This window comes from Saccopteryx bilineata, chromosome 6 (assembly GCF_036850765.1).
Source record: "Saccopteryx bilineata isolate mSacBil1 chromosome 6, mSacBil1_pri_phased_curated, whole genome shotgun sequence".
Classification (NCBI taxonomy): Eukaryota; Metazoa; Chordata; class Mammalia; order Chiroptera; family Emballonuridae; genus Saccopteryx; species Saccopteryx bilineata.
The window spans coordinates 153892119-153918370 of NC_089495.1; the positions used below are offsets into that span (position 1 = coordinate 153892119).

Sequence of the window (26252 nt, forward strand, 5' to 3'; positions counted from 1 at the left end):
TTTAATTCTAAAGTGTTAAAATTTCCAAATATCTGATAACATGTTAACCATTTCCTTACCTCTCAGCAAACGCCCTGATCTCCCATAATTCCAACTCTTCCTCTGCTACCCAGGTTTCAATAATGACAGGGCCAGTTTGCTTGGGCGTTTCTGGTCTCTTTGGCCGCAATGCACTTGACCGAAGGCCTTTCCTCTGAGGTGTAGGTGTTTCTTTGGAAAAGAAATCAGAGTATTTTAAGCAATATAGCTCCTAAAATTACAATACTTCTGGCATCTCCTCTTATATATTATGAAAAGCAGGGAGTGGCAAACATTTTCTTAAAAATCCAGATGGTAAATACTATGTGGACCAGATAGTCTCTGTTACAACTTTTTTTTTTTTGGTATTTTTCCAAAGTGAGAAGCAGGGAGGCAGAGAGACAGACTCCCGCATGCGCCCAACTGGGATCCACCTGGCATGCCCACAAGAGGTCGATGCTCTGCCCATCTGGGGTGTTGCTCTGTTGCAACCGGAGCCAATTTAGTGCCTGAGGTGGAGGCCATGGAGCCATCCTCAGCACCTGGGCCAACTTTGCTCCAATGGAGCCTTGGCTGCGGGAGGGGAAGAGAGAGTTAGAGAGAAAAGAGAGGGAAGGGCGGAGAAGTAGATGGGCAATTCTCCTGTGTGCCCTGGCCAGAAATCAAACCCAGGACACCCACACGCTGGGCCAACACTCTACCACTGAGCCAACCAGCCAGGGCCCCTGTTACAACTTCTTAACTCTGCCTCTGTATCACAAAAGGAGCCAAAGACAATACACAAGTATGGCTTTGCTCCAATCAAACTCGTTACAAAAAGGAGGTAGTGGGTCAAGGCTCATGGGCCACAGTTGCTAGTCCCTGATACAAAGGCCTATGAACCTTTCCACAGTCTGTTCTCTCTGTTGGGAACACTGTTTGTAGCCTCCTACATCTCACTAAACCAAAGCCTACTTATCCTTCAGATCTCAACATGGGTACAATTTCCTTCAAGAAGCATAGCTCATTCTTCCCACTGTTGGGCTGGTGTCCTTGCCATGTACAACTCTGGCAATCTGTATTTCCCTATCAAGACACTGAGAAGGGGGATTTGAGAGTAACCAATATAACAAAGAAATCTGAAACTATGAAAAATAATAGGTAAAATATCCTAATGATAAAATTTTCCAAATAAAAAGTATGAAGAGACGAACATCAACCTTTCCATACTCTTAAGGAACAAAAAGCTGAAGAATCAAAGGAAAGCAGTAGAATTAAACTGAAATAGCAGTAGGACCTGGTTTATAGAAAGTGATATAAGCAAAAAATAAAAATAAAAAAGTAGTTTAAGAAGACTGCAGTGTTTTGTACTGAAGGTTATGGAGTCAAGACTGAAGACTAGTCAAGAATAGCTTCTTCCATCTGTGTCTCTATCAACTGAGCCATCTAATACTGCTCCAGAACAACACTACTTTAATTATGCTAATATTTCATTGTCTACTAGGAGAGGTACCTCCTCTCGGTGTTCTTTTCAAAAAGGCCATTCTCGTCATTTATTCTCCAAGACAAACTTTTGAGTTAGTTCAATCAAGATAAAAAAATTAAATTTCTACATTTGGGGACAGTTAACTTCTATAAAGTAATGTGTTTCTATCTAAGAACACCATTTTCCTTTCACTCATTTTTTAATAGATTTTTTCATAAATATTTGTATTGCATATGTAAAATAAAATTGATTTTTGTCTATATATCTTGAATCTGGACACTTTACTGAACTGTTTTTAATGCTAATAGTCTTTATTCTCAAGTATCTTAATTATATGCGGCTTAAGTGTCTGTTTGTCGCCGATAGCTTATTGGTTGCTTGCGAAACTGTACTAGCCAATGGGGTGAAGTTGCCATGGCATTCAAATAGTCCCGCCTTCTGGCATGCCACCTCACAAATTGTGGTTAAAGATTGGAGCAATTATTATGCTGTTAAGAAATCTTAACACCAGAAGGGGTCTTTGCAATGGTACAAGACTAGAGGTTCTCCAATTGAAAAATAATGTCATAAGAGCTAAGTCTTTGGCTCCTCTAAAGGTGAAATATATGTCATTCCAAGAACTGATTTGGCTCCATCTCAAACAGGGTTGCCGTTTCAATTGAGACGTAGACAATTTCCTGTAAAACTTGCCTTTGCTATGACCATCAATAAGTCTCAGGGCCAAACGCTTAAGCGTGTTGGCATTTTTTTACCTGAGCCTGCATTTGGACACGGTCAACTTTATGTTGCCTGTTCAAGAGTTTGTGAAAGAACGAACGTAAAATTAAAAATAATTGATGGTCCTCTGCAAGGCGAGCTTAAAAATGATGGAAAGACTACACAAGAAATGTTGTGTACAAAGAGATCTTTGACATGTGAATTAACATTTTATTATTTAAATCACCTTTATTTATTGAGCTAGCGGTGGCTCTTAAGAAATGTACCGCCAGTGGTTTCCTTCATTGCACTCTACTTTAAGCAATTAAGCAAGTAGAAGGGGGAAACCCCATGGGGCAGTAAGCAAAGGGGCGTCCTCGCCGCTTGCCCTGGGTAATTCAGTTTGAATTAGCAGACACCTTTGCACAATCATTTTAATTACAATTTATAATATCTAGAACAGTGGTCATTTCGTATGACCGCCGGGCTTTCTAGTATTATTATAACACGAGAACTTTTCCTTGCTCCTTTGAGAACAGGGGCTAGATCTCATTCCGTATACTTGCCACCTAGTGCCTAACATGCAGGTGATCTATAAATGTTTCCTGAATAACTCCTTCGCCTCTCAGATGATTTCTACCCTGAACACCAAAGTATTTCACAGTAGCTTTAACTCTTGAGTCAACAAATCTTCACTGACCTCTTGTGCGCCAGCTGTGGCAGCAGGTGCCTGGACCACAGCCAACCAGGCAGACTCAGTGGCTACCCTCTTGGAATGGATGGTCTGGCGTCACTCACTGTTCCACATCTTAATTATAAGAGGCATTATAGGTCTTTGTACTCTCCTTGTTCTTGGTACAATGTCTATGGGTATCAGTGTGTGCCTAGTAGAATCTTCCTAGTTTATTAGTTAAATATCATTTTTAAATAGAACAGTTTGTAATAAAAATAATCTGTTTCAAAAGTTGAACAAAGAGTTAAAAAACAATTACAATCAAATTTGAAATCATAAAAAAATGTAGCCAGTTAATAATGAAAGAGAAGAACCCTCTCTATCTCTTACCCTTTGGTGCTTCTGGAACTCCGATGGGGCAAATTATTTTTCTGATGCAATATTCAGATCGAATGCCATAAGGACCCACATCTCGCCTCTTAATTATTTCTGTTGTTGTGATTTCAGTTTCAGATGTTTCTATGGTGATTTAATTCACAAAGTATTAATAACCAACTAAAATATTCAGAAACTAAAGAGGTACAACATCTGCTGCTTTAAAAAGAGACACACATGGAATAAACTTCTGGAAACATTTAATTAACAAGTACAGGAATTGTTGTTAAAATGTAGTAATGCTGAGTTTCTTCCTCACTGAAAATTTCTAAACTGAGCAAAATGCTGTTTGGGGCAGCTTAGTTCTTGGTGGCAAAACTCATCCTAAATAATAAAAGCACTAGGAGAGAAACAAGCGAGCATAATTTCAGATATCCCAGTTTAAATGATTTATACTGTATCACAGTGATTTTCAACCTTTTTCATCTCATAGCACACATAAACTAATTACTAAAATTGTGCAGCACACCAAAAAATATTTTTTTTGCCAATCTAACAAAAAATATAGGTATAATTTTGATTCACTCACACCGACGGCTATTGCTTTGCTGGCTGTCATTTTTTTATTTGATAATCTAAGAGGTCAGTGCCCTGAACAAAACAGGTGCTGCATGTTTTAAAAATCCTTGCTGCACACTAGTTGAAAATCGCTGCTTTACAATAATAAGTATTTTTTAAAAATTCAGACTTGTTCCTACACAAGTGATTCGCCTTATAATTTGAACCCCCACCCTGCTTCCCTGCCTCCAGGACTTTCTAGAATGTGTTACCAAACTTTAGCAAAGCTATATTTTTAAAACATAAGCATTATATTTTAATAAATAACAGATATTCTTAAAGTTAAGCACCTGTCAAGTGATTTTCTCTTTAAGCTTAAACTAGAAAACCAAAAACCTTTACCTGTCCGTGTGGTCCCTCCTCCTGGAGGAGCCTTGGCTGCCATGTCGTCCCACCTCAGACTTGCCCACAGTAACCGTAACATCAGGCTCACTCCAGCTAAGGACTTCACGGTCTGAAGTCTGTACCTGAAAGGAAAAGCCAAGAATAAGCGCACGCGCGCGCACACACACACACACACACACACACACACACACTTAAACTTAAGGCTAGTTTCTTGTCCTCATTCAATATTTATAGTAATGTTTTGTAAGCATCCTGGCTATTATATGTTCCTTAATAAAAGAACTTTTGTGTTCCTAGGCATAACATGCATCTAACAACTTAAAAAGGGTTGGTAGTCACTTCAAATGCCATATAAATTTGTACAATAAGCATGCTTCATTGTAAGATAAATACAACAATTTATGAAGATTTTATAATTTAGCCTAATCCCAAAATAAGTGTTAGAAAAATTATGGAGGAAAGCATAACAGAGAAATAAATTGTGTTACAAATATGATAAGAGCTGTGAAGGATGAAATCTTAACTGACTGATTTTTGCTCAAAGTAGAAATGTTTACATTTTCTCAAAAACCAAAACAAAACCAAAAAGATTTGGTAAATACAGTAAGACCTTTCCTTTCCAAATGGACAAAAATTTTTGTATCCAAGTGGCAGTTAATTCTGCAAAACACAAATTCTTGGATAATGAATATTGCTAATATTATTAACACTTTAACTAGTACTAGTATAGTTTTGGAATCCTACAATACAACGAATAATAAAAAAGGACAATACTGCATTAGGTTACTATCAGGAGACAAGGAATCTCTGTGTTTCTTTCTAAACATTGTATGTAAAGGTATTGAACATTTTAGATATTCTTTTCAAAATAATTAAAAAAATTTCAAAACAAATTTAAAACTGCAATAAATTATATTTTAAAATAGAATTAACCATAAAACATTTAAAGCAGGCCTAGGCTGTTAATTCTCTATTAGTGATCTTTATTTAATTAAATACTTTATTGACATTTCCACATACTTAAATGAATACTCTGGTTCATTGCGATATAGAGAAAACATACAAAACTTAAATAATTTCCTCCTCTAAAAGAGGTAGACAGTTTATAAGGCAATGCGTTCTCTTTTTAATGTAAAGTTGGAAAAATGAACAATGTGAGAAAGGGAAATTTGAGCCCAAAAGTTGTTGCAACTTTTCAACTTCCTCTCTACACCTGTGACACCATTACTTTCTTCATTGTGTTATTACACTGTGAATCCTCTGAATTGCACAAAATAATTTTTCCATTACAGGGCAAATGTTAACTAGAGCAGGGATATCCTAGGAGGGGGGAAGTGTATGTCACTTTCAGATCACACCTTTAAGAATGTCTTGGGAACTCTGGACTATTTGGAAAGAGAAGTGTTTTCTCATTGTCTTTATTTTTCCTCTAATCACTCTACAAACAACACCTTTAAAGCATCTTTTTTACAATGAAAACAACCGGTGGGGAACACACCTTGTGTGTTACCAACCTGTTCATTCACTCAAAAAATATTTGAGTGACTTCCATGTGTTAGGCTCAGCAAAAGGAGCTGGGCACACAGAAATGAATTCTATCTGTTCTGTGTCCTCAAGAGCTGTATGTAACAGGAAAGCGCAAGGCGGGGGCAGCTATCTGATTTAGGAATGGGAATAAAGCTTTGCCTGTGACTCTCAAACGACAAGGTGACTGACAAAGGCAAGGGGCACACATATACACACAAAGGGAAAATTGTGCAAAAAAACCACATTTCTTTCCAAAAACCATGTCCGGTGTGCTGTGGCTGTCAGAAAGGGGGTGTGCAGTTGCAGCCAGAGACCAGAAAGTGGAGCCATAACATGCTGCACGAAATGCAAGTGCTAAGGAGGAGCCTTAGAGGCAGTCTGTATGAAGTAAGGCCTGTGACATTTATTCCACACTGGGTGGGTTGCAAAGGGAAGTACTTCTCATAGATGTGATGGACAGGTAACCAATGCTTTCCCCCTCTCAGCCCTGCAGTAGTTAAGTCCCCTTTAAATGCTTGCTCAGCACAGTCAGGACATTCACAGGATAGATCTGCATTTTAGGAGTCTCCACAGGAAGACAACTACTGGTTCCAAGTGATGATAAAACACGGAGTCGGGGGCCTGGGAAAAGGGAGCAAGGGAAAGGACAGTGTGCAGGGAAAAGAAGCCCTAATGAGTAGATGAGACACATTTCACTTATTCAGTCTGGCTCAGTCATAACAGTAATAAAGATCAAACATGCACCTGTGGCAGCCTTAGCTCCTACTTTAAACATCAGAAATATCTTCTTCAACTGTGAATATAAAAATGCATTTCACATGCATGTTTTTTTATAGCTATACACTTTCAAAAATCGCATTCTAAAGTCAAGAATAATTTACATATCCAAAAATGCCTGTTAGATAAGAAGGGATTATGTTTCTTTCAACTTCAGCAAATTAAGATGTTAGCATATATCTGAAGGCAGTATCTGTTTAAAATGTACAGGAAGGTATTTCCTTCAATTTAAAAATGAAAACTTAACTAAACAGATACAAACTGTGCCCACAATGCATATTAAAACATAACAATACAAGGCTCCTGAAACCCAGCCGTGCAAAAAAGGGCCCTGGGTAACACTTGAGTGGAACAGGCCCAAAGAAACTGCTTCCCAGTTGAGCCTACCTTCTATTTCATAATAGAAAAAAGCAGAAAGGTCGGCCTCCACCACTGCCAGGTCACTTTAATTAAAGTATTTGTATATAGTAACTTTTCCAGTGGGAAAGAAGTTACCTGCAGGACAGTCAAGGATACATTTTGGGACCGCTCTCAATGAAGAAAGCAGAAAAGTGCAGAGCAATCCTACAAATCCATGAACTGTAATGAAGAGTTTCCTTGATTCCCTGCAGGATTCTGCAAATCCTTCATTGCAGGCCCTGCAGAGAAATTGTACTTTTCAGCTGTCTCTATTGAGTGTGTAATGGAGTGATGATATTGTAATTCAAATCATAAAATGAGTTATAAAAACTTGGTCAAACCAACTATGACTAGTCATATTAATTCCTTTATAGAGTACTCATTTACACTTTCTCTTTTAGTCTTTTGTAACACTAGCTAATTGGCATAAAAAGGAAACAAAATTAACTTAAAGAAACTGGGACCATATTGAAAAATCACAGAAATGAAGCCTGCTCAGTAACTTGCAGAATTAATCAATTTCAGAATCCTAAAAAATATAACAGCTCCTTCCTGATTTCTGAGCGTGTGCCATAAAGAACTCTTCATGTGTACATTCCATCCTTCTCAACCGTAAGGTGAACGGAAAAAAAGACAAGGATGCGAAAAAGGACAAAGAAAGGTTCAATATGTCAACTGTGACATAGCAAAATAAGGTACTGGGTACAATTCTGGAAAACTAGGCACTAATCCTAACTTGGTCTCTGTGGGCAGAGGCCAAGTATTTTATGTGTATGAAAGATAAGAAAGTAAGAGTCCCCTTATAAAACTACAAGATCTCACAACTCCTAACAATACATACTTGTGACTCATCCTCAAAGCCTAATGCCCAAGGTATTCTAAATGAAAACTACTTCTGGGTTTTTAAAAAAATCTCCAAGCAATCTCAGAGACTACCTTTATTCAAATAACTCCAGAACAAAGGTTTATCATGCAAATAAATTACATTAGGAAAATTTCCACATTATAACAACCCAGCGATTTACAGGTAAGTTTCCTATGTCTTAGGTTTTTATGAATGACCTAACAAAAATAAAATACAGTGTGATCCACGATTGGGAATCTGTGTATGCAGAGGGTCGAATTCAGTTATACACAGATTTTTGACCACACAGGTGTCTGGTACCCTAACCCCACATTACTTAAGGGTCAATTGTATGAACATTGCAGAAAGTTGGTAGCTATCCAATCCTGTTACTATATCACTCCCATGGCCAAACCATGGCAGTAATTTGGAAAGTTAGACCATAAAAACCTCTGTGTGTCTGCCATGCTTCTTTTGTCTTGTGAGAAAATCAAACTTCATTTGAAAGGATTTCCTCCTATTTTCAGTCTTTAAATATATTCCTCCCTATCTTTTCTCTATTATCTCAATTTCTTTTTTTTAAAAAAAAGAAATATTAAAGCATTCTTTTAAACTGTCTGCCTTCCCCAGTATGTATATATTTTAAAGTACATACCTCCAAGTGATACCAAAGGTTGGTCTAGGAGAAGGATACGGCCATATGTCCAAGGCAGGTTTAGCATTGTAATTAAAATAAGGGACTTCGCGGATGCCTCCTTTTCTGGCCAACTTTTTCAAGTCATCATTAGGCAAAACAAAGATGCTCTTCTTGCTGCTCTTGGTAACAAACTTTCTATAGGATGGCAGAGCTGTACCTGAACGAGTCTTCTTAGGTCTTGAAAATTTCATGAGTTTCACTTTGTCTCTTGTAGAATATTCTTTGCTCACAGTCATCGAGGTCACTAGAGTGCCTCCTGTGGTTGTCAGTGAATCTGTCACTGTCGTGGTGACCACAGTTTTGCTCTGCTCCTTCACAGAAATGATGTCCACACTACTGCCCGTGGAGGGTGTGGAAAGCTTTGTTACAGTTGTAGTGGTGGTTGTGACAGTGGACTTGGCACAGTTTTCTGTGGAGGAGACCACTGTCTGCTTATCGCCTTCTGCTACTTTGATCACAGTTTTTGACTCGGTGGCCAGTGTTGATGTCATGGTGGTGACTTCTGTGATGACTGTTTTCCTTTTAGATTCTCCATTGATTTTTTCATTTTTGTTGGTGGGCAGACCATTTTCATCAATAAAATCGTTACTGAGGTTAGATTCCTCTCCAGAAGTAATGGGTGATGGAGAAACTGGATTCATTTCTGAGGTTTCAATTTCCATATCTTCTACCTGATTCAATGAACTGCTCTCTGGACAAGACGGTGTCAGTGTGCTAGTTTGTGCTCTCTCAGACTCTTTGGTTAAAGGGAGAGTCTCTGGGCCATCTGGCAAGTCACCTTCAGCATCTGAAGATCGCAGTACGCATGATTTTGTTTCCAAGTTGTTTACATTACAGTCTTCCATGACAACATCACCATTCATGAATGGCTTTACAGCAGATTCTTTAACAGTCAAAGACTTAATATCATTTTCAGGAATTACTCTATTTATATTATTAACCTTTGGTTCAACATCACCACTGACTACTTTACTCTCAGAAACTTCTTTCAAATATACTTTAGGTTTACTATCTTTTCCATTTATTTGAAAGGTACTTGCTTTCTCTCCTTTTCTTTCAGAGTCTCGATTTTCGTTATTCTTTTTGTCAGTGCTAGTTTTTAGACTTATTTGATCAATACACTTATTAACTGTTCTTTCCTCTAACTTTTGTTCTTGACTTGTTTTTTTACCATTTGCTTCAGTTACCTTACCCTGCAGCCCACCACAGTTTCCAGTGGACTTATCTGAAACAAACTCAGATTTCAATGGCTCCAAGCCTTCAATATCTTGTTTCTGAGTTATGAACTGCTCAGAAATACTGTCGTTGCTATTCTGAACAATCATATCTTCTTCACTGCTGTCTTGAATAGACATAGTATCAGAACTATTTTCCAAAGTGCTATTATATTCAAAGTCACACCCCAGTTTTTCTTCAAAGTCCGTTGCTTTTGACATAGATGGAATATCTCTGTCATTAGTACTCTTAGCTACTGGTGGAAACAAAGGGCTCTGGGAAGGAGAAACAATGCTGTCATTATCCTCCTGTGTGAGTGGTTTTTTGTTCTTAGAGATCCAAATACCAATTTCATCTGCACTGGTTTGTTTAGAGCCATCAATGAGAAAATCACTTCCTTTTGTTTTAACCTTACTACTAGGGTCCATGCTTTTATTGGTTAGTTCAGAGAGACTCTCCTCTATGTCATTTCCAACAGAATTTTGTTTCTGACAGTTTGTCTCTGGGTTCGGAATGGAGATGTCATCTAACATTTGATCTTTTGGATAAAGTTTGCTTGTTCTATTAACAGGATCACTGATTTCCAGAATCGAGGAATCACTTTGTGAACATCCCCGCATAAAGTCTTCAGAATTATCCTTACTTGTATTAGGGATTTGTTCTTGAATAAGCAAGTCACTCTGACCCCCTTCTTTTGCTTTTGTTATTACTGGTGACTCAGACAGACCTTTCACAGAACTTGCAGAGGTCTTTCCTGAACCCTTAAGTCCAGCCTCCAACTTCATTTTTTCAAGTCGCTGCTTTTCTTCCAGTGTAAACTGTTTAATTCTCCTTTCAAGAAGTCCATCTAGTTTGGATGATTTAATTTTCTTTTTATAACTAGTCCTTAGATGAAAACCCTCACTCACATTGACCAAATCTACTTGAGAACTTTCCTGACAGTTTACATGTGCCTCTGTTTTCACATCATCATCTATTTCCATTGGTTCTTCTTTAAAAGATTTATCATTGTCAGACTCTAAAACTTCTTTTACATCTGTGAAACAAAGACATTTATATAAGTGACATTTTTAGTCTGAATTGTGAAATTCATTATAATATTTTTATTTTAATAACCATTTTTCACTAAAAATAAATATAAATATCTATATAAAACAAAGTTCTTAATGTATGAATACAATAGGTTAATAGACAGGGCTAAATTTTATAAAAGGTTAAAAAGCCAATACATATCAAATTTTTAAATATTTGGATTTTCAGTACCTAAAAATGATGGAATGCTTCCATAAAAATTACTTAATATATGATAGCTATGCACACACCAGTCCCTTCATGTAAGATTCTGTATGGAGTATTTCGTAGTTATAAAATATCTTAAAGCTCATGTATAATCTAGCTTATCTAGTTTTTAAAAGGTGACTTTTCACAAAACACAATATCCACACAACATTAAATGTAGAGTTTTCTCATGACAGCAATTCCATATGTCCGCATAAGAATTTGTACACAAATGCTCATATCTACATTATTCATAACAGCTAAAAAATAGAAAAGACCCAAATATCCACAGACTAATGAATGAAAAAAATGTGTAAATATCCATATAACTGAGTATTGTATTTTTTGGAATTTTTTTTTAACTAAGTGAGAGGTGGGGAGGCAGAGACACAGACTCCCGCATGTGTTCTGGGATCCACCTGGCGAGCCCCATACTGGGTGATACTCTGCCCCTACCCATTTGGGGCTGCTGCTCCACTGTTCGGCAACTGAGCTATTTCAGTGCCTAAGGTGAGACCATAAAGCCATCCTCAGCACCCGGGACCAACTTGCTTAAGCCAATCTAGCCATGGCTGCTGGAGGGGAAGAGAGAGAGAGAAAGAGAGTAAAAGAAGGGAGAAAGGGAGGAATGGAGAAGCAGATGGTTGCTTCTCCTGTGTGCCATGACCTGAATCAAACCCAGGACTTCCAAAGGCCAGGCTAACACTCTACTGCTGAGCCAAATGGCCCAGGCCTTATTTGGAAGTTTTTAAAAATGAAGCAATATTGCCCTGGCCGGTTGGCTCAGCGGTAGAGCGTCGGCCTAGCGTGCGGAGGACCCAGGTTAGATTCCCGGCCAGGGCACACAGGAGAAGCGCCCATTTGCTTCTCCACCCCTCCGCCGCGCCTTCCTCTCTGTCTCTTTCTTCCCCTCCCGCAGCCAAGGCTCCATTGGAGCAAAGATGGCCCGGACGCTGGGGATGGCTCTGTGGCCTCTGCCTCAGGCGCTGGAGTGGCTCTGGTCCCAACATGGCGACGCCCAGGATGGGCAGAGCATCACCCCCTGGTGGGCAGAGCTTCACCCCTAGTGGGTGTGCCGGGTGGATCCCGGTCGGGCGCATGCGGGAGTCTAACTGTCTCTCCCTGTTTCCAGCTTCAGAAAAATGCAAAAAACCCCACAAAAAACAAAAACAAAAACAAAAACCTGAAGCAATATTGATACATGCTAACAGATAGATGAACCTGGACACAAATATCACATCTTACATGATTCTGTTTATTCAAAATGTAAAAATAGGCAAATGAATAGAAACAGAAAGTTAACTGGTGGGCTGGGTAAGGGTACTTAGGGAGGACTGGAAATGCTAATAGATATGAGTTTTTCAGGGTGATGAAAATGTTCTAAAATTGATTGTGGTGATGGTTGAACAACTGTGAAATACTAAAAACCACTACATTATACACTTTGAATGGCTGAATTACATGGCATAAAGATTATGTTTCAATAAAATTACACTGCTCACAAAAACCAGGGGGTATTTCATCACTTCATATTCATTTTGAAATATCCCCTAATTTTTTGAGCAGTGTATTATTAGAAGAGACAAGGCTGTCCATTTCCCGCTGTGCGAACTAGCTCCAGTGCACCCTTATCAACACACACCAGGCTGTCCTTCACACTCACCCTCCTTACCTTGGTCCTTCTCAGTGATCTTTGAAATGTCCATTTCACTTTGGTCTGCTTTTGCTGCATCTGAATTTTTTACCTCATCTTTCTCAGAATCAGACTCTGTTTTTAATTTTTTTGGACTTTTTGGGCTTTTTCTTTTATCTGATTCATCCATATTTTCATCTACATTAGTTTTGGCTAAAAAGAACCAAGTATATAGTAACTATAAATAGTTCAAATATTAGCAATTTAATATATCTAGTTTAGTAGAAATTATCAAGTATTTTCCAGTAATATATAGTCCATTATTTTTCATTTAAAAAAAAAGTTGACACAAATAAAGCAAAAAAAGGTTCACCACCAAACCCAGTGAAATATAGAAATATAATAAAGGGTCTTCAGAAGAAAAAAGAAAATATGGAAAATGGCAATTAATATATATCTATCAACAATTGAATCTTTAAAAAAAAGTAAACAAGAACAGAAACAGACTCATAGATACAGAGAACATTTTGACCATGCCACAGAGGCTGGAGTTTGGGGGAATGGGTGAAAACGATGAAGAAACTAAGAAATACAAATTGGTTGTTACAGAATAGTCACAGGGATATGAGATACAACATGGGGAACGTAGTAAGTAGTATTCTAATAACTATGTATGGTGTCAGATGGGTATGAGATTTATTGGGATGATCACTTAATAAGTTATATAATGTCCAACCACTGGGGTGTACAACTGAAACTATGTCAACTGTAATCTAAAAATAAAATTGGTTTTAAAAAATAAAAATGATTTAAAAATCTAAAATGAAAAGAAATAAAAAAGATTGGCCAAATTAACTAAGCTGTGAAAGACTCCAGGGAGGTGTCTAGGGAAGAGGTGCGAGGGTCTGGGGTGCTGTCATGTACTGTGTCTCTACCTGAGTGTGTGTAGTCTGTGAAAATCCAGCCAGATTTTATCTGCGAGTCATTTTCTTTATGTTTACTCTACTTCAATATTTATGTTTACTGTACTTCAATAAAATGGTTTTTTAAAAAGTTGAAAGATCAGATACCATATATACTTTCTTATATGTTCAGGTGACCAAAAGCATACAAGGAATGGCTGCATTATATATGTACTTTAGAAGCCCTGGCTGGATAGCTTGGTTGGTTAAAAGCATAATCTTGAAGCACAGAGGTTGCAGGTTCGATCCCACGTCAGGACACATATAGGAACAGAGACAGACAGACAGGAAGGAAGAGAGATGCTCCTGTCCTCCTAATTTTTCTGTCTCTCTCTCTTTCCCCGTCCTCTCTCAATAAAGTCAATAAATAAACGTTTAAAAACTTAAAAAAAAAGAAAAGAAGCCTTCACATCTGAGGCTATTTCAACCTGCTCATTGACTACAGAAAGTCTGCATCAGTGATTTCTCACACAGTGTGTTACAGACCCATATTAGATTGCATAAATGGTCTACGGCCATACCACCCTGAACGCGCCTGATCTCGTCTGACCTCGGAAGCTAAGCAGGGTCGGGCCTGGTTAGTACTTGGATGGGAGAATTGCATAAATGTTCTCATCTCCTAAGCAAAAAAACCCCACAAACACACGAAAAAACCGCACAAAATTTTATAATCAACTTCAAAGGATTCTTGATAGCTATGAAGTATTATCCATGGACTATAGGTGAAGAATACTTAAGTCTATATCACAGAATAAAAGACGAGAAATATCCAAATGTTTAGACCTAATTTACTGGCAACAGTAAAAATGGCATCTCTGAGACAATGGGGACAATGGGAATGTAATTTGAGAATGAGATTATTAATATGTTAACTATTGTTAATTTGTTGAATGTGATGATTATGAAAAAATATCCATTTTAGCTAGAGGGGGAAAGAGCCTGACCAGGCGGTGGTGCAGTGGATAGAGCATTAGATTGAGATGCGGAGGACCCAGGTTCAAGACCCCGAGGTCGCCAGCTTGAGCGCAGGCTCATCTGGTTTGAGCAAAAGCTCACCAGCTTGGACCCAAGGTCGCTGGCTCCAGCAAGGGGTTGCTCGGTCTGCTGAAGGCCCACGGTGAAGGCACATGTGAGAAAGCAATCAATGAACAACTAAGGTGTTGCAACGCGCAATGAAAAACTAATGATTGATGCTTCTCATCTCTCTCCGTTCCTGTCTGTCCCTGTCTATCCCTATCTCTGACTCACTCTCTGCCTCTGTAAAAAATAAATAAATAAATAAAATAAAATAAAAAAATACAGGGGAAAGAATTCCCGGAAAAAAAACTGATAGAATTTGATCACTGTTGAAGTTGAATGATGGTTAAATGAGAGTTTATTATTCTATTTTCTTTTCTTCTGTGTAATTTCAAATTTTTCATAAGAAAAAAATGAAACGCACAAAACAGAACTATTAATAGATGAATATTCTTGGGCGTTACAGGCATTTTCTACCTTTTATTTTCTTCTTCACTTGAACTAAAATATCTCAAGGACTTAGCAAGATGTACCTATATTGTATTTAAGTAAATGATTCCTTCCAGAAAGGTTTGAATAAGGGAAGAGAAAAGAATACAAAAAACACAGTACGTGCCAAGCAGCAGGACAATGCTGAGAGAAGAAAAGCAGCATACCATAGGGAGATGGGAGAAGTCTGGAACCCATGAAACAAAAAAATAAAAATATCTACATTGATACCCTCCTTATTCAATAACTTTTTAGTTACTTCAGAATAGCTGGGAAATATTTTTTCAGTGGTTTCAAGTTGCTGAAAAAGAGCTTTCTGCGACAAGAATCCTGACAATAAGGCCCTGGCTGGTTGGCTCAGTGACAGGGTGTCGGCCTGGCGTGCAGAAGTCCCAGGTTCGATTACCAGCCAGGGTACACGGGAGTAGCACCCATCTGCTTCTCCACCCTTCCCCCTCCTTTCTCTCTTTCTCTCTCTTCCCCTCCCACAGCCAAGGCTCCACTGGAGCAAAATTGGCCCAGGCGCTGAGGACGGCTCCATGGCCTCCGCCTCAGGTGCTAAAATGGCTCTGGTTGCAGCAGAGCAATGCCCCAGATGGGCAGAGCATTGCCCCCTAGTGGGCATGCTGGGTGGATCCCAGTCCGGCACATGTGGGAGTCTGTCTGCTAGCCCCCACTTCTCAATTCGGAAATAAAAAAAAAGAGAATCCTGATAATTAAAATGCATAACTATAGTGTTTGGGGATTTTCCTCCTTATTGAATTCTTGATACAAACAATATTAATATATACCCATTACTGAAGTTGGTAAATTAATGTGCAAAACAAATGCATACAGTCATAGTTAGAAGAGTAACGTTAGAGATTAAGGAACCCATAGCATCCAAACAAGTCAAACACTGGCTTTTGGCTACCTAAGTGAAGGTGTTCTCTGGACTACACTTCTGTTTTCCAACACAGTGATTTATTATATGCTCAAATTAGATTAGCCATTATTATAAAGCCAACAGCTCTGAGATTATACACAGTGAAATTTATACTACATTGTTGCCTTCATTGTGATTTATACTCTGTGGTTAAGCTAATATGAATAGCTGCTTTTCTCCCTGTCACCACTTTGAAGAAAAGGCTCAAAAGATGCTAGAAGACCGCCTGGCCAGGTGGTGGCACAGTGGACAGAGCATCGGACTGGGATGCAGAGGACCCAGGTTCGAAACCCTGAGGTTACGCAGGCTCATCCGGCTTAAGTGCAGGCTCACCAGCTTGAGCACAGGGTCGTCGGCTTGATCGCAGGGTCACTGACTTGAGCTGAGCCCAAAGGTCGCTGGCTTGAAGCCAAAGATCACTAGCTTGAGCCTGAGTTCGCTAGTTTGAGCAAGGGGTCCACTCGGTCTGCTAGAGCCCTCTCCACCCCCCATCAACACACATATGAGAGAGCAGTCAATAAACAACAGAGGTGCTGCAACGAAGAACTGATGGTTCTCATCTCTCTCCTTTCCTGTCTGTCTGTCCCTATCTGTCCCCATCTCTCTCTGTCACCAAGAAAAAAAAAATTGATGCAAAAGACCAACTTGATATCTCTCTATTAAGGCTCAGCATTTGGACAATGGAAAATCCTATTCTATGAAAGTGGATATAAAAGACCCTAAATATTTTGCATATCGATCATCTGGATTTTATTACATAGGTCACACACAATTAGACAAGAGCTCTCTAGAATTCTAAGGGCTAAATTGATAACTGGAACAAAAAATGGTGAGTAATAATGTAACCATCTTTGGGAATGTATTATAATGGACATTTAGCTTAAATATAATCAGATAATAATAAATTGGTAATAGAACAGAAATATTCATGGAGCATCGGCTATGCACAAGACTCTTCTAGTCCCTATAAAATGAATTTCAGTGAGTCATATAAAATACATACTTTTTCTTGTTAAAAGATAATTTAATGATAACTTTTCCAAATTAATAGTTTCAAAATTCTACCAGTTCAGATTTCACTACAAGCATTCACAAAAAAACCCAAATCAGTAGCTAGATATGTACATAGTACTTATTTGACACATAACATAGTTTTTATAGGAAAGAGCATATCACACCATAAATTAGCAAATTATATTGCATAATGAACAGAACTGCTTTTGAAAATCACTGAGATATCACAGAATAGATTGAATAATAGAGTGCAAAAAGGGCAAGGGAAGCCAGGAGACATGGATTCCAGACATATCACTCTCCACCTAGTATAAACTTCAGTATGTCGCTTAACATCTTCACTAAATCATGTTTGTGTAACATGAGTTGCAATATATAAAGTTTCTTAAAAGGGTGGTTCACCTCTAGAGTTCTGTGATTCTAAAGTCATTACCCAGTAGCATAAATCGAGTTAATACCTCATGTATGTGATAGTGTTAGGGAAGCCTCTATCACTTCCTTTCTGGTTTGTCCTGGGCTACAATGCTGAGTTTAACAGATTAGGATTTTTCCAGAAGTCAAGTAGTTCTGCACTTAAGATTTCAGAAAAAACAATTAGATGGCTAAGGCCTTTTTTCTTTTCCCTTTTTTATTTTTTTTATTTTTTATATTTTTGTATTTTTCTGAAGCTGGAAACGGGGAGAGACAGTCAGACAGACTCCCACATGTGCCCGACCAGGATCCACCCAGCAACGCCCACCAGGTGACAACGCTCTGCCCACCAGGGGGCGATGCTCTGCTCCTCCGGGGAGTCGCTCTGTTGCGACCAGAGCCACTCTAGCGCCTGGGGCAGAGGCCAAGGAGCTATCCCCAGCGCCCGGGCCATCTTTGCTCCAATGGAGCCTCACTGCAGGAGGGGAAGAGAGAGACAGAAGGGTGGAGAAGCAGATGGGCGCTTCTCCTGTGTGCCCTGGCTGGGAATCGAACCTGGGACTTCTGCAAGCCAGGCCGACGCTCTACCACTGAGCCAATCGGCCAGGGCCTCTTTTCCCTTTTTTAAAAACAAGTTCTACACTATCATCTTTAATTAACTGATATCCCAGATATCAGAATCCTTTGAATAAAGGTAATTTTAAAACATGTAAATTTATAATAAAGTACATTAGTAATTTTGAACATTTTATTAAAAATTTCAGAAAAAGTTTCATCGAAAATATGGTCAATATACTACAAAGCTGTAATAAATTATACAAATCATAAACAATTATGCAGCAAAAATAACTTTAATTACTTACTTCCTTCTAACGACTTTCTGTAATTCACATTAGTATTGCCTGGCAATTTAGGGACAAACCTATAAACGTGAGTTTTACTAATCCAGCTCCAACCACCATATCCTGTTACTCTGTATTCCTCTCCTTTTTGTTTCCAAACCTGATGTAAATAAAAATATTCTGATTAAACAAGAATGAGAATGCGTATAAAGCACATACAGTTTTATACACTTTTACCAAACAAAATCAACAGGCAGGCAAATTAAATTTACCGATTTTATTTTCACTGAGAATCAGATTCATGAAAAAACTTAATTTTCCTTTCTGATAGAAAAAATATAACAATTTTACAGTTGTATGACAATTTCAACAAAGTGTCATAATAACCCACCTATATTCTAGTAAGATAAACTGATGCTTATTAAATTGCCAGAAAGATTACTTCATTCCAACTATATTTAAAATCTGTGTCACATGTAAAAAAAATTATTAATTATTCAAGGTTGCAGAATAAAAGTCTCAGAAATGGCTAACACTGTGTTAAAAGTTTACAAGTAAAGTTACCTGATGTTTAACTGGAAATGTGTATTTTACCCATGTAGCTTGTTGCATTGTTTCTTCCTCTTCTTGTTTCTTCTCCTTTTTTTTTACTTTCTCTTTCTCTTCTCTTTCAATTGATGTCATCCTGTGTAATCTAAGAATATAAGAATACAAAGATAGAATTACATATAACTTTGAAAAACACACAATACAAAATAAAGTGCTGAAAATTAGAAAGACAAAAACAGAATGGTTAGATATAATCCACAACCCAGATAGTCCCCTCTCAGAAAAATAAGTAGACGTATAATTCACTTAACAGGAAAAATCAAATAATACAGGAAGGCAAAACAAAATATGCTATGCTTCCCACAGGAAATACTCATTTTTGCCTGACCAGTGGTAGCACAGAGGTTAGAGCCTTGACCAGGTTCAAAACTCCAAAGTCACCAGCTTGAGCGCAGGGTCGTCAGCTTGAGTATGGGATCATCAACGTGATCCCATAGTTGCTGGAGTGAATCCAAAGGTCACTAGCTTGAAGCCCAAAGTCGCTGGCTTGAGCAAGGGGTCACTGGCTCAGCCAGAGCCCCCCTGTCCAGGCATGTATGAGAAGCAATCAATGAACAACTAAAGTGACACAACTACAAGTTAATGCTTCTCATCTCTCTCCCCTCCTGTCTCTATCAGCAAAATTTTTTTAAAATAATAAAAATAAAAAAGGAAAAAAAATACTCATTTATGAATTATTCCTGAAATATTTCATACATACACCAACATTTACACAAAAGGGGTATGAAATTATAAACACAACTACCTGGCTGTACTCTGGGAGATCTCTCCATGCGAGAAGATACAGATCTTTTAAAAAATGAAATAATGTACCACTGTATGGATAGACTATAATTTATTAAACCAGTTCCGTATTAAAGGAATGCCTTATTTCCTTCACCTTAAGTAAGACCAACAAATCTAAAAACTTTTATCAACCAATATTTCTGATTTTCTCTAGCACTGGGATTTTGAAGCCTTCACATGGTTCACACTAACAAAGATTTCAGGCTTCATACATCCAGAGAGAAGGGATGTCTCCTGCTTTGGGCACGAGGAAGGGCAGAAGAGACAGGACAACACTGTTAGGCATCATCATTAGGCATAGGATATAAGCCACACTCTTTTTCTCAGGCCAGAAAACAGGTATCACTGCACCCAGCAGTAAGGGAATGGGGCAGGCCTATGGTGAAGCACTACATTAAGGTGGTTTTTTATATGTTCATGAATAGGACTATAAACAGGGACATTAAATGAGACCTAAACAGAGAGGAGATCCTGTCTCTCTTGAGAGCTCCAAAGGTAGAATTGTTTATCGCGCTCTACCCAGCTGTAACTGCGTAAAAAGACTAAAGAGATCTTTTGTAAACTTGGAGGATGGAGGTGCTAATAAGTTGTGAGAGATTTAATTCTTTTCATCTCCATCTTTCCACCAAAAACTCCCTATCAATCTTCTCTTTCAAGAATGCTTTGTGACCCTGTAACTATATAATCCCAGAAGCTAGCTAGCTTCCCCAGGCTAAAAGAACTCATACTAATTAACCGCACACAATTAGTACAGCAAACGTTCTTCCTTCTCTCAGTTAATGGGAAAAGAGGAAAAAAGAGTGGGTTCTGCCCTGGCCGGTTGGCTCAGTGGTAGAGCGTTGGAGGACCCGGGTTCGATTCCCAGCCAGGGCACACAGGAGAAGCGCCCATTTGCTTCTCCACCCCTCCGCCGCGCTTTCCTCTCTGTCTCTCTCTTCCCCTCCCGCAGCCAAGGCTCCATTGGAGCAAAGATGGCCCGGGCGCTGGGGATGGCTCTGTGGCCTCTGCCTCAGGCGCTAGAGTGGCTCTGGACGCAACATGGCGACGCCCAGGATGGGCAAAGCATCGCCCCCTGGTGGGCAGAGCGTCGCCCCATGGTGGGCGTGCCGGGTGGATCCCGGTCGGGCGCATGCAGGAGTCTGTCTGACTGTCTCTCCCTGTTTCCAGCTTCAGAAAAATGGAAAAAAAAAAAAAAAAAAAAAAAAAAAAGTGGGTTCTTACCAGGAACTAACTCACTGACTCAAACACAATCAATCTGCCACCACTCTCAGAAGCAGGGAGTACAGCAAGCCCTGTATGCAGAGCATTCTGGATAACAGGACAGGCTCAGCCCAGCAGAGAAAGAAGGGGGTGACTGAGGACCATGTAGGATCTCTCAACCAAGCTTCTGTGGGCCCAGCTTTAAACACCTCTGCAAGGTCAAGTCCAACACAGTGACTGGTCCATCTTCACAGACAGCGACCAGGGATGGCACACTATGTGCAAAGCATAGTGCAGGGACACTCGGGGGCTCACTACTGGGCGGAATGCTCTGCTTGGGCTCTTGGAGTTCCCAAGGGAAATAGATCCAGTTTCATCACCGAAGGCTAAAATGCTGCAGAAGCCAAGGCAGTGAGGTGGATTGTAGCTAACCTGTGATGTTAGCTAATCCAGAGTAAATTCTATTATTTTTTCACTGCGACCAAAACAATCCTCCTAAGAAAAGGCGCAACAAAGGAGCTCCAAAGGAGTTCAAGTCCTCTTGAGTGAACAGAGCGCTCAGCAACTGCTGCCAGCCTGTGGGCCTCAGGCAGGACGCTCTATCAGCCGGGAGGGACCACGCCACTTCTGCTGCCCCTCCACACTAGTAGACACACGGGTGCCAGGTATTCCTTCCGCATCTCCCCACTTCAACTGACCAGGAGTATAGACTCCACTTGAACTCCAATCCCAACCTCCATGCGGTACCCAGGGTTTTGTCATGTGTGCTTGCCGTTACAAACAAAGCTACCATAAGGATTGTTTCCTGCCTTTCTTAATCAACTTGAAAAGTATGCCCAAATGTTCCCCAGTGCTGGGATGGCAAATTCCAATTGTTCCTGCACTTAAAATGCTGACAGTACCAAACTGCTCTTCAGAACCGCATGGCTGTAGATTATAAAGCCACCTACTTCCCCACACCTTCACTCAAGTTAGCGCCAAACTTCTAAACTGAGAGGTAATAAATATTATCCCCATTGTTTAGAGTTACAGTTCTTTAATTATGAGAGAAGTAACCTTTATTTTTTTAATGTCTACTGGCCTTTCATATTTATTTTTCTGCAAAATGCCTGTTCAAATCCTTTGTCTTGTCTGTACTGGACTATTAGTCCTTTTCACTTATAAAAGATCTTTGACAATTAAGGAAAGTTTCCATTTGTGGTGCAAATGTTTCTCTCAGTTTGTCATCTGTCTTTTGAGTTTGATTATATTATTATTTTTCCACTCAGAATTTTAAATACATAGATCCACTTTTCTCCTCTATGGCTTCTGGGTTTTATATCTGTTTAAAAAAAGAAAGTATCACAACAAAAACACAAATTAATTCATGATTTCTTATTGAAATTTTGTTTTTATTGTTTTTCAGAGTTGTTTTTTGAAAATCTCCATTTATCTAAATGTTCTAGCTGAAGCAGAGCTAGTTGATCATTTCTCTAAACCAGCCCTGCCCTCCTTCCTTCCCTGGCTGCAGCGCTATCACAATGAGATTCCCACATGTGCAGGTCTATTTCTAAATTCTCTGTTTGATTCCACTGCTCTACTTCCACTGCAGTACAAATTAGTTTGGTTATTGAAACTTCAAAATATGTTCTGATACCAATTCCCCTACTTTTTAAAACAATACCTACTTCCCTTTTTCTGCACATTAATTTTTCTAGATTAAATATCAGTATCACTTTGGTCAAGTTTTCATGCCCATGGAGGAAAAAATCCTATCCACAATGCAAATAAATATTAATTTTGATAGAATAAAGTAATTTAATATTGCCTGACCAGGCGGTGGCGCAGTGGATAGAGCGTCGGACTGGGATGCAGAAGGACCCAGGTTTGAGACCCTGAGGTCGTCAGCTTGAGCACGGGCTCATCTGGTTTGAGCAAAAAGCTCACCAGCCTGGACCCAAAGTCGCTGGCTCCAGCAAGGAGTTACTCGGTCTGCTGAAGGCCCCTAGTCAAGGCACATATGAGAAAGCAATCAATGAACAACTAAGGTGTCGCAACGAAAAACTGATGATTGATGCTTCTCATCTCTCTCCGTTCCAGTCTGTCTGTCCCTGTCTATCCCTCTCTCTGACTCTCTCTCTCTGTCCCTGTAAAAAATAAATATAATACATAGCATCCTTAGAAAATGTAATATACACATCTAAACATATTTTATATAAAATATCCTTTTATACCTTTAGTAAAATTTTAATGATTCCTCATATGATTCTAAATATTTCTTGTTCAGTTTATTCCTAGTTGAGGTTTTTTGCTGTTGAGATCTTTTCATTATGATTTTTAAAAATATTGCCTGACCAGTGGTGGCGCAGTGGATAAAGTGTTGACCTGAGGTCGCCAGTTCAAAACTCCAAGCTTGCCTGGCCAAGGCACATATGAGATTAATGCTTCCAATTCCACCCTTCCCCCCCCCCTAAAAGTAAATAAATAAAATAAAAAGCTTGACTAGGCAGTGGCACAGTGGATAGAGCACTGACCTGGGACTCTGAGGACCAAGTTTCAAAACCACAGGTCGTCAGCTTGAGTGTGAGATTGTAGACATGACCCCATGGTCACTGGCTTGAGAACAAAGGTTGCTGGCTTATAAAGCCCAAGGTCACTAGCTTGGGCAAGGGATCACTGGTTCGGCTGGATCCCCCATGGTCAAGGCACATGTGAGAAAGCCATCAATAAACAACTAAAGTGCTACAACCACGAGTTGATGATGCTTTTCATCTCTCTCCCTTCCTGTCTCTCTGTCCCTGCCTGTCTGTCTCTAAATAAACAAACAAACAAATAAGTAAAATGTAGCCAGGTAAAGAAACAGAACTTTATCAGTAACCAATACATCAAAAGCTAGTGTGTCCCATCCCAGGCAGGCATTACTTGACTTCTCTATTGTCGTTTCTTTGCTTTTCTTTATGGTTTTACCTCCCATACAAGTATCTAAAATAGCATAAAGTTTGGCATTTGAAAACTCAGTACCAAGAATAAAACAAGCTACATGAGCAAAAGAGCAATATCATTGCTATTAAAAGGTTACTGGGAAAAAATTAAACTTGTCTCTGAGTCACAGTAGTTTAGAAGAGTTTCTTCTGGTGAAATCCAAGGGCAAGGTCATGAGCAAGCCCAGGAAGACACTGGGCTCACCCCACTCAAAGGATCAGGCAGACTGTGTAAACAGATACTGAAGACAGAATTTGAACAGGACTGCTGCTCTACATTTCATGTTCCTGAGCCTTCTGAGGATTCTCTGGTGTAAACTATGACAATTCTCAGTTCTCCCCCTTCTTGCGTACAGAACCATTCATCCACCTGCATTACTGCTTCCATGTTTTATTGGTGCTATTTTCGCTTCAGTTCCCCTTGACCCAACAGTATTATGCCTTAAAAAAAACAACCTCCCTATCCCATGCTTTTGGTAGAGTTCAGCAGGAAGCAATCTTAAATATGTTTATTCAATTTGTTATTTTAAACTCAGAACTCCCACTGTATTTTTTACATCGTTATTATTTATATACATAAAAATCTATTTCTCAGCCCTGGCAGGTGGCACAGTGGCATAGTGGCATTCAGTGTCGTCCCAGAGCAAACCTTGGATTGCCAGTACAAACCCTGGTCAGGCCACGATAAGAAGCAATGGGTGCACAACTAAGTAGAACAAGTTGATGTTTCTCTCTCTTTCTCTCTCTCTCCCCTCCTTTCTCTATCTCAAAAAAAGAAAAACAGCCTGACCAGGCAGTGGTGTAGTAGATAAGAAGGTCAGACTGGGATGCAGAGGACCCAGGTTTGAAACCCAAAGGTTGCCAGCTTGATCACGGGATCATCTGGTTTGAGCGAGGTTCATCAGCTTTAGCCCAAGGTCACTGACTTGAGGGGTCACTCAGTCTGCTGTAGCCTCCCAGTCAAGGCACATATGAGAAAGTAATCAATAAAGAACTAAGGTGTCACAACAAAGAACTGATGCTTCTCATCTCCCTCCTTTCCTATCTGTCTGTCCCGATCTGTCCCCCTCTCTATTTAAAAAAGAAAAACAAAAACAACACCTATTTTCAGTATTATGGCCACTTTACTTCATTTTCATAGTTTCTGACAGTTTTTCAGTCAATTTTCTTGGGTTTCCTAAGGATATAATTAGATCAACTGCATAATAACTGTGCCTATATCTGCCAATATATATTTAACTTCTCTTGACAAACTGATCTGGCTAATATTTTTCTTAAATGTTAAAAGATAGGTCTGACCAGGCAGTAGCACACTGGATAGAGCATCGGACTGGAACGCGGAGGAACCAGGTTTAAAACCTCGAGGTCACTGGCTTGAGTGTTGGCTCACCAGCTTGAGTGTAGGGTCATTGGCTTGAAGCCCAAGGTCACTGGCTTGAGCAAGGGGTTACTCACTCTCTACAGCCTCCCAGTCAAGGCACATATGAGAAAGCAATCATTGAACAACTAAGGTGCCACAACAAAGGATTGATACTTCTCATCTCTCTTCCTTCCTGCTGTCTGTCCCTTTCTCTAACTCACTCTCTGTCTCTATCAAAAAGAACAGGTAAATTATAACAGTGGGATAGCAGTGGCAGCTGGAATGTTTCTTTTGAACCACGTGAGTGTTAATAGGAATGCCTAAAGAGTTTCACCATAAAGCATGATGGTTTTGTTTGAAATACATCTTTACAAAAAAAAAAAAAAAACCAAGAAGAAATAATTCCTATTTACTAAGTTTTTTATTTTATTTGTTTATTTTTTGTGGCAGAGACCGAGTCAGAGAAAGGGACAGATAAGGACAGACAGACAGGAGGAGAGAGAAATGAGAAACATCAATTCTTCGTTGCAGCTCCTTAGTTGTTCATTAATTCATTTCTCTATGTGCCTCATAGACTGGGGGGCTACAACTGACAGAGTGACCCCTTGCTCGAGCCAGTGATCTTGGACTCAAGCTGGCGACCTCGGGATCTCGAACCTTGGTCCTCTACATCCCAGTACAACACTGTATTCACTGCGCCACCACCTGGTCAGGCAATTTACTAAGCTTTTTAAAATGATATAATAATGAGCTTTTATCTTGTTAATAAACAAATACCTTATTGGAATCTAATGAAATGATCAACCTTTTGTTTCTCTGTTTTTTTAAGATAGCATGGTATTAATAATCTCCTAAGAATGGACAAGTCTTCATGACTAAGGGAAGCCAATTTAGCTATGGTTTATTAATCTTTGAATTTATTCCAAAATATATTTCCTAATGTTTTGTTTAAGATTTTCTGAATGCAGATGTATTTGTTATTGATTCATCAATAGCAAATATTAATAAAGAAGACAAAGCTAGCCCAACTGGTGATAGGGTAGTGGACAGAGTGTCAACATGGGATGCTAAGGTCTCAGGCTCAAAACCTGAGGTTGGCCTGACCTGTGGTGGCACA

The 26252-nt window shown here is 39.3% G+C and overlaps 1 protein-coding gene across 3 annotated transcripts in view; it reads right to left on the reverse strand.

Annotated features, from left to right (window-relative positions):
• BPTF (bromodomain PHD finger transcription factor) overlaps nucleotides 1–26252 on the reverse strand; it is a 182298-nt gene that overhangs the window by 59063 nt on the left and 96983 nt on the right. For all 3 annotated transcript variants that reach the window (XM_066235079.1, XM_066235077.1, XM_066235078.1), the window contains exons 10-16: nucleotides 18785–18914; nucleotides 18242–18380; nucleotides 12600–12773; nucleotides 8393–10685; nucleotides 4188–4312; nucleotides 3243–3371; nucleotides 60–210 (exon numbers count right to left, since the gene is read on the reverse strand). In XM_066235079.1, the coding sequence (XP_066091176.1) occupies nucleotides 60–210; nucleotides 3243–3371; nucleotides 4188–4312; nucleotides 8393–10685; nucleotides 12600–12773; nucleotides 18242–18380; nucleotides 18785–18914 (3141 nt within the window). The remainder of the gene's footprint in view (nucleotides 1–59; nucleotides 211–3242; nucleotides 3372–4187; nucleotides 4313–8392; nucleotides 10686–12599; nucleotides 12774–18241; nucleotides 18381–18784; nucleotides 18915–26252) is intronic.